This window comes from Tympanuchus pallidicinctus, unplaced genomic scaffold (assembly GCF_026119805.1).
Source record: "Tympanuchus pallidicinctus isolate F22 unplaced genomic scaffold, pur_lepc_1.0 scaffold1, whole genome shotgun sequence".
NCBI lineage: Eukaryota > Metazoa > Chordata > Aves > Galliformes > Phasianidae > Tympanuchus > Tympanuchus pallidicinctus.
This window is the reverse complement of record NW_026294618.1, coordinates 28,422,574-28,435,606: the sequence shown is the minus strand read 5'-3', so window position 1 is coordinate 28,435,606 and position 13,033 is coordinate 28,422,574. Positions and strand designations below refer to the sequence as shown.

Genomic DNA, 13,033 nt, shown 5'->3' with positions numbered 1-13,033 from the left:
TTTTTAAAACAGCCTTTTCTTAAGGTATTAACTTCAAGTCTTAAAATGCTTTGTAACTGCTTGATGAATGGTTCATGCTACATCTTTGTTAGTTGTTTCTCTGTATTTCAGAATTTCAAAAGCCTCTTAATGGTGTTCTCCCTCAGAGAACACTGCTACTGTCCAAAAAAAAAACAACAAACCCCAAACCACACCAATCTTCCATACAGTTCCTTTTAAGATCTAGATTTATTACAACTGTGTCAGAAGGTATCTGTGCAATGTCATGCTTTCTACATGACAAAGCCAGACATGAAGCATGGGGGGATTCTTGTGGAGTTCTTTGTGGGAAGACACACACACACAGAAAAAGTCCTGTCAACTTCAATAAACCCACTGAAAAAGGTATCAGAAAAGAACTCTGGATGAAAGTTCGCACCCCAGGCCTTCCCAAATTTCAGCACGTACAGATCTGAAGTCCACTCTTACAAGGTGGGAGTGTTTATTGCTGCCTCTCACCCCCTCTCACCTCCTATTCCTCCAAGGATTTAAGGAAATCCCTAAAACTTTGCTCTTGTCTGCTGACAGTCTCCTTCTCCTGCCTCGCTCATGAGATGGCCCGTGGAAGAATGGCCTATGATTGTCCTGTAATTACCATGACTATATGCAGTTGTATGTACACATTTTGACTGCATATAGTAGTCTCCTTGTACTACTCAGTTCACCATCCTGCTTAAAAAAAATGCTACCAATCCTATGAAATTTCCTGAAAGCCATGAATATTCTCCTTGCAGCCCCCCATCCAATGCAATTTGGTCTCCTTTGATGAAAGAAGGAAAAGTGAAATTCACGGGACCACAGGAAGAATAAGCAACAACAAAGGAGTTTCTATACTGTTTATCTATTTTATCCTCTCGTTCCTTGCTTTCAAATGCACAAGCAGTTCCCAGAACTCTTGATTCTTCTTTTGTCTTCTCAGTGGGATTAAAGATAGACTTAAGAAGCTACATCCTAAAGATAGTATAGTCTTCCTCATGATGGCCCTATGACTCTTGCTTTCATTTCTGCCAAGTGTCCCAGTTTCAACAGAAAGGATGAAGAATGGTGTTACTTCTTCTTTTCCTCATGCTTACGGAAGTAGAATTAACATCAGCAGGTTTACACCATTCAGGCTAAGATGCTCATGGACCACTAGGTCCCTATTTACCTGTAAATAGAATATAAAATGAAGGTGGCAGCAGTTGCCACTGTGCTTCAAGCAGTATTCAGTGTTTTCTGCCAATATTAGGTATAGTCCAAATGTTAGAAATGGAGAAGGAAACAATCTCCAGGAAATTGGTTAAGAGCACATGCCTCTTGGCCAATCTGTTCAACTCCAGTTATGTAGCTGGTAGTTCAGCATGGAAGCTTCTGGTTGCACACAGGAAATTATATGGCCTATTTTGAAACCTCTCTCATCACATCAGATTCTAAGCAAAGACAACTAACTTCAGAATTTAGCAGCCCTAAGAATAGAGCAGCTCCAATACCCCTGAATTCTACTAAAATCAAGATTATGCACCATACTAGATGGTCAAAATTGGGTGTTAAAATCACCTTTTCCCTAATTGTTAACTGCCACTCCCATAGCAATTCTTGAAACAACTCTCAAAAGCTAGGATCATTTTGAGTGCCTGTTAGCTTCTCTTCTAGAGATACTCAACTAGAGTTATAAAAGTTCAACAAAATGTCCAAGCCCCTGAGTTAAGTTTCCAACTATTGCCAATACAATGAAAAATGATCTCTTCCACCTTCTTCTTAAATCCCATCAGAGGTGTAGCAAGAGTTTTTGCCTCCACTTAAAGTTGCTCCAAAAAATTACTGCCATGGTAGTTAGGAAGCTTTTTCTAATTTATTTTTATTAAATCCATCTAACACTGAGTTACAGTTGTTCCTCCTTGGATAAGCTACTTTTCCACAAGGAGAGAAGTACTCTGGCTATCCATGCAGTGTATGATTCTTTTGGGCTCTGAAAGCCCAAAGCTGAACAGAACTGGAGCTCAGTTATGTGTTCACAGCTCTCATGTTCTGCACATAGTACTTAACTAACCCAGTGAGACAAAGCACACAATTGCACATAAGCAAATTTAAGCTTAAGTACATCCATATAAGCATATGCAGTTCTGTGATTTGTCTATGATTGAAATTTGCTGCATACTCCCTAGCGTTATTTATCTTCAAGGTACCTTGTACATACAAATAATATAGTTGTCACAGGCTGTCTAATGTTTGAATGTACACTTGAAATTTTCAATCTATTTTTCCTTAAAAAAATTGTCTGGTTTGTTGGGTTGGGTTTTGGTTTGGTTTTTTGGTGGGGTTTTTTTTTTTCATTTTTGTAAATGACTGTTTGTTTCTTTCTTTATCCTCATTGAAAAAATTCCTTCTCTTGCATCCCCATAATTTGTTAGTCACAAAAGAGTCAACCATTCTACATCTGTACTTCAGGCTAGAAACATTAACCACTCAACTCAAACCTCTTTCAGCTTCAGTATTACCTACCCACATAGAACAGGAAAGAATGCTTTTTATGTGAATGAGTCTGCAGGGGAGGCTGTGACACATTCTACCACTGTCCTTCACAAACAGTGCAGGAACAGTGGAAGCATAGGTCTGAAAGATCACGCTCCAATTGACAGAATTGCTGGAGACCAGAATGATCAGACATCCCCAAGATCTGATGTTATCACTGTGAAGCTGGAAGGAGAAGGACCTCCTTCTCCTCCCAGAGCTCTCAGTCCTTTCAACTATTCTGACTCTTCTAAAAAAGGCTTAATAGCCCTGGGTAACCAGATGAATGTAGCATGAGAGCTTCACTTGCAAGGAGAGCTCTATCAGGCTCACTACTGAGTTAGGCTCCCGAGCTCATAAACTTCTCATTCTTCTCCATACAAGGAGCCAAACTATTGAGCAATACCAGAATGGCACTTCTGTAGGACAGAGTTTCTTCAGACTGGGAAGTGTGCTTGGTTTAGGCAACCACTTTCTAGCCATCAGGCTATTAGCACTTAAAGTAGAAAGAAGCAGTTACTCCACCTATCACCTACGTGTTGCTATATTGTCATTTTGAGTTAATGGTTGAATATCAATATGCACTATACACGCACTGTATAATAATCAGCTCTTTCGGAGGACTTGAGCATGTGACAGTGTAGTTTGTGACTCCCTAATGGGCTTAGGCCTAAGTCAGGCAGCAGACATGCCTGCAGCTAAGGCACATGCTTGGGAGCTATATAAGCTCTGGACATGCAGGGACAACCAACTTCTCTGCTGCACCACTACAGAAAGATCTGTGAAGTGCACTCAAGGTGCCTCAGTTTCTACATTGTGCCAGGTAAGCATCAAACTGTTTGTGTGGATTTGAGTCTCCAGAGCTATATACCAGGCCGGGACTACACTTCACTGCACACAAGCATAACTATTCTCAAGAGCACCTAGTGACATGGTGCAAAAATGCTGATGCCTTTAGATGCAACACTAATTTCAAGGCAATTGGCTAATATTAGTAAAGTGTTCTTCATTGGTAAGGTGAAGTTGTTCATAAGAAAGCAAAAGGGGGAACTTTCACAAAAACCTTAACTCCTCAAGCACATTGCTCCAAGATACTAAACATATCAAGATTACAGAATGTTCCCCTTCCACAAATCCTACATACTGTGGTTTGAAATCTGATGTTGTAAGGATGAAGGGATGACAAGGTCTCTGCCATTGACCAGGAACACATAGGAGGAAAAAAGATTAAAAAAAAATTGCACCATACAACTTGCCTGCCTTTGTCCTAAGGGCCTGACAAATTTCTTCAGCCCCAGACTATTGAAGGAAACTCAGTAGGTCAACAAACTGACAGTGCAAGCTTCTGGAAAAAGACATGCAGGTTTTGAACTGAAAGATGCATTTCTGCCACACCCCCAGAGCAAGCACAGAAAGTATTTCATCGTACATTGTCCTGTTCCTTGCAGGAGCACCCTGCTCCCAAGCTGGCATGCTGCAGTGCATGCTGATGTCAGCATGAACTGGCAGCAGGATTTTACAGTGCTTTTAGCTCAGAATCAGAAATGGGCCTAGGAAGCCAGAGAGGTACAGACCTAGAGGAGAAGGATATGGTCTCTTCACTGATGACCCTAATCCCTTCTCTTGAAGACCACAGAATCTACTCAAAGCAGCAGCTCAAATTTCCTTGGATCTGCAATGCTATGACTATCAGCTGAGGAATACAATAGTTTAAGTAAATGGTAATTTTTCCTTACAGTTTTCTGCTATAAGGAATGCTGGAAAGTGTTGTAGAAACTTGTTTTCCTATCAGGACAACCATAACACACAAGAAACACTGCCCCCTCTCTCACCCTCGTGATGCCTGAGGCAGCACGTAACAGACTTCTGCTCCACTGAGAGCTGAATGCAGCCTAGTTAGCAATACAGATCAGTATTAAGGTCCCTTAACTTCCAAGGGATATTCCAGATATGTAGGTGGGTGTTACTGGAAGAAACGTGTACCTGCAGGTGGTTTAAAGTGGCAGCTGGAGACATTTGGAAAATTGGAACAACTTTTACTGAAGATAATAGGAAGAGAACGTGACAATGTGTGACTTTTATAACATAGCCGTGTCATCCAGTAGAATCACTTTGTATTTATAACAAGCCTCCAAAAAATTGTTACTGTCTCAAAAGTCAGCCTAAGAAGGTTACTCTCTGGAAAGATGTGTCCAACTCATGTCCCAGAAAGGAATTAAGTTCTCAGCATAAATAAAAGGTAAATGATTTCAAAATCTACTGGTTCTCTATAATAGCCAAATCGTAATCCATATGATTGCCATATGGATCACAATGGATCCATGTAATTGCCAATAGTAATCCAGCTGTTTGCCATGATCTAATTTGTAAGCCAGTTGTCTGATTTTAAGGTTTACAAGTTTCCCAATGTACTTTCAATAAATTTCCGACTCTTCCTTTAAAGAAATATAGATGTATACTTAAAATCACAATTTCTCAGGCCTGGATGGTCATTGCTATGAACTGCAAAAACTGTTGTAAGAAACAAACCTTTGAACATCACAAATCTGAGAAGACAGTGTCAAGTAATTTCAAGATGAATTCACAAACTGCAATTTTTTACCTCTTTAAAAATCATATTTAATGTATCCCGGTTCGCTCAGTGAAACCCCTAAAGATTCCCATAATTTCACAGGAAAGGAAGTATTAGTCCAGAATTCAGAAATACCAGTATGAAAGAAGAGCATAACTTAGAAAAAAAAAAAAAAATTTATCCTCTACCCCACGTTAACAAGAACAAGGCTGAGAAATTACCATCTCAACTGACAAAAGTTCATTCTTGCAGCGACTGTAAGATTTACAGTATTGCTCTACAGCACCACAGAACCAGTAATCTTCTTCAAGGAATACAAGCTAAATATTTATAGGGAAGTAGCTGTTCTGGAAGAAATGGGAGAAGGATAAATGTAGCTTAAAGCCTTTGAACTATTTCTCCATTTAATTTTCTTCTGATAAATAGAATCTAAAGAGGAAGCCATTGCTCACATTTCACCACATTGACGAAAACAATGTGTCTCCACAAAGCACATCTCAGAGAGAGCCACACCGCAGGGTAAGGAGCAGCAACCCACATCCGCTGTCCCAAGCCGAGACCCCAGCATCACGTTCCCAGCCTCACATTCTCACTGCGAGACGCAGCGCTGGGCCCAGCTTATGCTGCTGCCCTCAGCTCCGGCAGCCCATGCAGAACTTAGAGCAGGAGACCCATGAGGAAGAGCAGAGGCAAAATCGGAATGCAGCATGTGAGGGCAGAAGTCAGGAGCCCGAGGAGATGAGGCAGCCCCATCAGCTGGTGCAGCCGTGCCGTGTCACTGGGTATTTCTGACTCTGCCGAAAGCACCCAGAGCGGGTGCCGCCTTGGGAGCGGCCCTGCTGAGCACAGCGGTGTGTTGGGCAGGCAGCAAGGCGGGGACCCACCTCCTGCCACCCAGGGCCTGGGTCACCCGGGTCTTTGCGTACACTGCCCTCACCTACCTGCCACAGCCATTAGCAAGAGAGCAGGCCTGATGGGGAGCTGGGGAGCAGATCCCAGCCTCACAGAATAGCCCGGGTTGGAAGGGACTTCAAGGATTGTGGATCTCCAACCCCCCCACCGCAGGCAAGGCCACCAACCTCCACATTCAATACCAGACCAGGCTTCCCAGGGCCCCCTCCAACCTGACACCTCCCTCCACAGGCGACAGCTTCAACCTGTTTATCCTCATGGCTCACTGCGGGCAATGTTACGTTTGAAGCCACCTCTTGACGGAGGAGGCTGGAAAATGTGGTCACATGTGTTTCTTGGCAAGGGTGAAGGGCGAGAGGGAGCGAAGCTTCAGAAGTGCCAGGGACCTGATGTGCAAACGTGGCACCTACCGACACCCCTCTGTGCGGCCGGAGAGTCCGAGCCCGCTCCGTCCCGCCAGCACGCAGGCACGCTTCCCTCTGCGATGAGCAGCGCGACTAATTACATAGATTTCCTAGTTACGAACGCCTCGCCGTCCCCACCGCGAGCCGCTCCCACAGCGAGCCGCTCGCAGCCGCTGCCGCGCGGGGGGCCGGGGCGCGGGGCGGGGCAGCCGCCGGGGCCGGAGCCCTGAGCCGTGCGGAGGGAGACGGCCGAGACCGAGACCAGGCCAGTCGGGGGCAGCACGGCCGCTCCGGTGAGCCGGGCAACCCCACCCAGCGGCCCCTCCTGGAAGAGGCGGGGTCGCGGGGACCCCGAAGGGATCACGCCTCGCCCCCGAGTGGGGCTTTCCACCCGCCCTCCGCTGTCCCGCTCCCTGGGGGCGAGGAGGACCGCCGTCCCGCTCCGTCCCGCTCCGTCCGGAGGCGCCGGGCTCCCCCATGGGCAGCGCCGCTTCGGGAGGGGCTGCCCGGGCGCGGGCAGGAGGAAGTCAGGGGCCGAGGCCGCGGCTCGGCAGCTCCGTGCCGGGCAGGGCCCCGCGGGGCTGCCCCGGGCAGCGGCCAGCTCCGGCCGTGGCAGCGCCCGCTCCCGCCCGCCCGCGAGCGGCGTATGAATGAGCGACCGAATGAATGAATGACGGGCGTCTGCTTACTTGAGCATGGCCTCTTCCTTCTCTTCCTCCTCTTTCTGCCGGTCCATCACTGCCATGATAATGTTCCTCTCTTCCTCTGTCAGGTGGCTCAGGTCGGGCAGCTCCTGCATCGGGGGGGGCACCGTGGGTGGCCGAGGGCCGCGGGGCCCCGCCGAAGAAGACATTTTATCTCTGCCTCTCCCTTATACCTTCTGCCTCGGCGAGGCAAGCCCCGCCGGCTCTCCTCCGCCCCCCCTCACAGTGTAGTCCTCCGAGCGGCGGCGGCCAGCAGCTCTCTGGCAGCAGCGGAGGAGGAGGCGGAGACGCAGCCTTTCATGGTTGCTCGCATCCACCCCAGCCCGGCTGCGCCGCCGCTCGCTCCCTTTGTCTCCGCGGCTTCACGGAGCTCGGGGGCCGCCGCGCCGTCGCCCGCAGCCCATCCTCCCGGCGGTGGGCGTGCGGGGCGGGGGTGCCGCGGTGCAGGGGCTTCCCGATGGCCGCCGGCGGGGCTGCGTGCGGACGGAGAGAGGCAGGGAGGCGGTGTGCGCCGCGGGCCGGCCAGGAGGGGCGGGTGCCGCCGCCGCGATGCGATGCGAAGCGATGCGATGCGATGCGAAGCGATGCGATGCTCCGCTCCTGAGAGCTCGGCGCCGCGAAGAGGGAGGAGAGCTCGGGGCCGCTTAGGCGGAGTCCGAGGCGCGCCGCCGCTGCCTCCCTCCCAGGCGGCCGTGCCAGAGCCGGAGCGCCGGCGCCGCCGTCCCCCGCTCCCCTCGCTCTTCCCGCCGCCCCGGCACTGCCTCTCTCCTCGCGTGCCCCCGCAGGTGTCCGCCTCTCGAGGCGGGGTCGGGAGCTCGCTCCGGTCCCCACCGGGACCGCTGTCTCACCGAAAGCGGGAGGCACCCAGGGAAACGGAGCGGCCGCCGAGGAGTTGTGCCGCCGGCTTTCCGCGGGGCGGCCCGAGGCTGCGGGCCACCCAGCTGCCGCCGAGCCGCCGCTCTCTCGCACATCAGCCATGCTTGCCTCAGCTCCAGCTGCACACTCGTCACCCCGAGGCAGCGCCATGACCGATCCACCATCCCTTCGTAGGATCCGAGACGAGAGCACTTTCTATACTTCCTGCAGCAAGTGGCACCCGCGGCAGCGGTTCCCTGCCTGTCTCTCTCAACTCTCCTCTAGATCACTCTGACCAATTTTTTCATAGATGAAACCCACCAAAATGGCCATGAAACATGCCACGGTGCATTGGTCAATTGAAAAGGAAGGGCACAATAAACAAAGTATTATTCTAGATTCAGACACCTTCCCCTACCAGTTTCTAATCTACCAGCTTTGAGAAACTTGGTTTGGAGGAGCTGGTAACCAATTCAGCAGCCCTTCTGTTGGAAGGGACTGATTACCTGTAATCCACTGGCCCTAAACCCATCCCTGTAGCTCTGAAAAGCCCCTTGTTTGAGCACAAGTCTATCTGTGAATAGTTGGACATGCAAAGCTGAAATACGAAGAAAACTGAACTTTCAAATAAGATGTGAACTACTTCTAGCACATTAAGACCTCTCAGTCATGTTTCTGTCGAGGTCACAGCATGGAAACAGCTCTGGTTTCTAGAGATGGGTATGAACCAAAGGAAAAAAAAATCTGTCCTAGCAGTGCTTAATGCTTCTTGCTGCCAAACTTGCTAGGTTTGCAATAGGGAGAGAGACCACTTTTCAGCTAGCCACACTACTATCTTTCACACAAATCTGAGAGCTATGAACCTTCATGACCCATGGAATTTGAGAAGAATTACTGTGACCATCTGCTTGTATCCTCCCAAGAGATTTTCTGCACCAAACAGTTCAGCAACATAATTAAAAAGAAAAAGAAAAAAAAAAAAAAGAAAAAAAAAAAGAAAAAGAAAAAGAAAAAATAAGTACTACTGTGACCAGTAGAACTTTTGAGTTATAATGGGTAAATTCAGCCTTTTCCATCAACTCTGAAAGTCTCAACTCTTCCAGCACATGAATGAAACAAACTTGAATGACCAACAGATGGCTCAGAGAGATTAAAGTGGTGTTAGTAAAGCACAACGAAGAACTGGTGAATACCATAATGTCACACTCAGTTAAGGAAACAGACCCTCCAATAAGTCATGTGGTGATTTCTTCCAGGGTCTGGCCACATTATTACTTATAGATGCAGTCAACCAAGCTGTGTACTAGCAAATCAATAAAATCACTTTCTGCCATCTGTGACCAGCAGGGAAGGCTGCCTTCCTGTTACAGTCTGATGTTAAACAATTTATCCGTTCATTTCCAACAAGCAAAAGTATGGCAGCTAACTCAAAACCAAAGGGAGCAGGAAGGTGAGATACCACCTTAGCATCTGTTGTGCATCACACAGAACTAAAACATGAAATATCTGGAACTGTAACACTAGGTTTAAAGATTATGGTGTTGCATGTATCCATACACAGACCACAGTCTTTCAGATGCTTTGGGCCTGCACACTCCATTTAAAAGATGTAGCAAAGCAACTGCAAGAACTATTTCACTGCAGCCCCGGTGTTTCTGAGTCACAGCCTTAAAGCCAACTAAAAAAATACTGGTGATCTAAGTCTGTAAGAATCAAGTGTCTTCATGATAGTTTTTGAAGAGAATATTACAGGAGGTTAAGTTATCCTACTTACCTTTTTGCTTATTAATTACTGACACAGTCGTGTGTGTCTGTTCTGTATTACTTTGTTAATTGCTGTACGTTGGGTCAAGCACATGAATAGTGCTGTATGCTGAATACCAAATAAATAGAAAAAGTGTAAGGGGACTTCATATATTCATATATATTTTCTCGTAACTTAAAGGGAAAAGCTGAAAGCTTTTGGGGAGTAATTGGAAAAAAAAAAAAAAAAAAAAGAGGAAATAGTGTGAATAGAATTCAGTTACTGAAAATCAGAATCATAGAATTGTTTAGTTTGGAAGGGAACTCTTTATATGATCTGGTCTAACCTCCCTGCTCAAGCAAACTCAGTTAGAACAAGTTGCTGAGGACTATTTCCAGTTGGGTTTTGCATATCTCCAAGGGTGGTGGTCCCACAAACTCTCTGGGTGATTTACTTCAATGTTCAACCACTCCCACAGTATAAAAATGTTTTCTAATGTTCAAACAAAACATCTGGTGTTTAAATATACATCCATTGCCTTTTTTCCTGTCAGTGGACACCGATGAAAAAAGCCTGGCTCCATCTTATTTACACCTTCCATCTGATATTCATTCAAATTAATAAGATCCCTTGAGCCTCCAATTCTTCAGGCTGAAACGCCTTAACTCGCTCAACCTTTCCTTTTATGACAAGCCCTTTAACCATTTTCACAGCTCTTCCCTGTACCCATTTCAGCACGACCACATTTTTCTTGTACTGGGGAATCCAGAACTAGACCAAGCACTCCATGTATGGCTTCAACAGAATAGAAGGCAAAGATCACCTCTCTAAATTGCCAGCAGTGCTTTTTCTAATGTCTGCTACATCTTAGGCACAACAAATAATATTACATTATTTTATACATTTTTGCACAAAGAATGTTGTCATGGTTTTATGATTTTTGGTTATTGGTATTCCACATCATAACATCATGTAACGCAAGGGGAGTTAAAAAGTTAATGCTCCAATTCTGTGGGTTGTCATTAGTTCAGGTTACCTGGTTCTCAGAAGGGAAGAACTATACACCCCAGAAGGCCTTCACTGTTCCATTTTCGTTTTCCATTTAGAGGGAAAGATAAAACTGCTCACAAGTCACAAGACATTGCCTTCTTTTACTGCTCGTCTTTTTGTGTGCACTCTAGCCATCTCGCATTCAGCATTAGAGTAAGGCCTTTAGTTTTGGACACTCTCACTCTCATTTTATTTGATTTATTAGCTTAAATTCCAATTATATTGTATTATATTGTGTTATCTCACATTCTGATATCATATTTAGCAAATTAGATTTCTCCCTGAGCTTGTTGCAGCTGTTCTGCTTTTAGGCCCACCTCCCTACCATCTCCCTACCATTTCCCCTTTTTCCCCCTCCCCTGGGGTGTGGGTCCATGGGTCTCTCCATCCTATTAGTCATGACCCATTAGTCATGGGCTGAACTAGCCTAGAACCTGTTGACAAAAGTAGAGTTCTCTAGAGAGTAATACAGAAGAAACCATAAAACCATATCTCATTTTTCATCAGGCTACAAGAGGATACTCCGTTTTTACTGCTAAATACTTCAAACCCTGAGTGGTCATTTTTTTATTTGCCCATTTTTGCTTTGTAAAGATGAAATATTTGGCATTGCCATCCAACCAAAGATGCACGGAAAGCCAGTCTACTTCAATACAGCACATCCTCAAGACAAAATGATACATTTGAGCTTTGAAGAGAATTTCATTGCCTGGTTAGTAAGAATGCCCTCTGCCCAGTAATACCCAAAGTTTTATCGCCGAGATGCATCCTATTACCTCAATTTCTCTGAGGTCATACATAGAGAAGAATACTGTGAAATCTAGAAAAGGTATGCAAACACAGCTGTTGGTAAGCTACTTTCTTAAACTGTGCTATCTAGAGAAGCCAACCACTACCATGGTATATGTGATTAAAAGAAAAACTTAGTAGTTCTTACTAAGTGAAAGTTATAAAGTCTTCCGTTGCTCATCTGTCAATTCTCCTTGTAACATTTCTATTTGTTCTCTGAATTAAAAGTCTTCTGAATTACTAGAATTAATAATATATATTTGTTCTGCACTAAGTTCAGCTTCTGTTATCAGGAAATGAAACTGACTTGCTACCTGTGTGAGAAGATAATTATGCTATGAAGTTGGCAACCTGTAGAGAAAAATTTTTACTAACTACCAAACTCTTGTTCAGAAGAATGACTGTGCAAGCTGGACTACTTTGGAAATAAGTTAAGCTAAATTTGGCAGGAGCACTGAATGTTTAATAGGAGAGCCTGTGTGGGGAGTTATAGAAGGAAGAATTCTATATATTCATGAACACCATTTTTCATTCAATTTTCCTTAACTTCCCAGTGAATTAAGCATAGTAACATAGTTGAAACTCACAAAAGTCTTAGCTGAATAGAAGTTAGCAGCATTTACTCCAAATGTACGACCTAGAGAGTCAATAGTTTCACAATACATGGTGTATGTGAACACTTGTGCAACTCCAGATTTCACTGAGTTTAGCTTAAAAGCATGTCTAAACTTCTTATATTGTAGTTTTCAGAGATCTTCATAACCCCATAATTTGGTTAATTCTTATTTTCCAGCAAAGTTTTTTGTATGAAAGTTTTACGTTTTAAGGATCTGTCTTCTCTTCTGAAACAAAAATCATTTTTGCAGAATAGCAGAGAATTAAAGTTACGCTTTTCAGAAGGGTTGTAGTAAGATCTTCAGTTATTTCAGACGTCATTGCTTGTGCAATACATTTATTGTATTGTATTTATTGTATTGTAATGTATTTATTGTATTGTATACTTATTAAATGTATGCTGTGCATACATTTATTAAGTGCTACCCGTAAAATATTCTTATTTTTCATCTTGTAATATTTATACATACCTACCATTGTTTGACAGTCTTTCAATTCCAAAGTCTGAACCTTAGCTAGGTAGTATTTGTATATTCATCACCATCTTTCATATATTTTCCTTTGTTCTCTCCTCCTTTTCTCACTGATGCTTCATATTCCTATGCCCCATACATGACAGTTGAATTCTTTATTTATGGTTCCATGCCTCCTTCTCTCTTAGAATCTTTCTGTCATTCCATATCTTTCTTTCATACTGTAGAAAGCCCATCTTCCATATTTCTTAATTCCACCAATACTTTCTTTCCAAGCTTTTTTTTTTTTTTTTTTGGTAGCCTAGTTGTAAGCAGTCAAGACTCTCCATTTCCTTGTTCCTTCCCTTAGAAGGGCTGTTTGTCAGACTCATGGGATGCTGAGGATA

At 44.9% G+C, this 13,033-nt stretch overlaps 1 protein-coding gene across 41 annotated transcripts in view; it reads right to left on the bottom strand.

Annotated features, from left to right (window-relative positions):
* Window positions 1–7,558, bottom strand: part of RIMS1 (regulating synaptic membrane exocytosis 1) — a 290,925-nt gene extending 283,367 nt beyond the window's left edge. For 35 of the 41 annotated variants that reach the window (XM_052675156.1, XM_052675378.1, XM_052675230.1 and 32 more), the window contains exon 1: window positions 7,107–7,527. In XM_052675156.1, the coding sequence (XP_052531116.1) occupies window positions 7,107–7,270 (164 nt within the window). In that variant the 5' untranslated portion in view covers window positions 7,271–7,527. Of the gene's footprint in view, window positions 1–7,106 lie in introns of all 41 variants that reach the window. The other 6 variants (XM_052675135.1, XM_052675167.1, XM_052675308.1 and 3 more) reach the window with 4 other exon arrangements.
* Window positions 7,559–13,033: the final 5,475 nt, after the last annotated feature.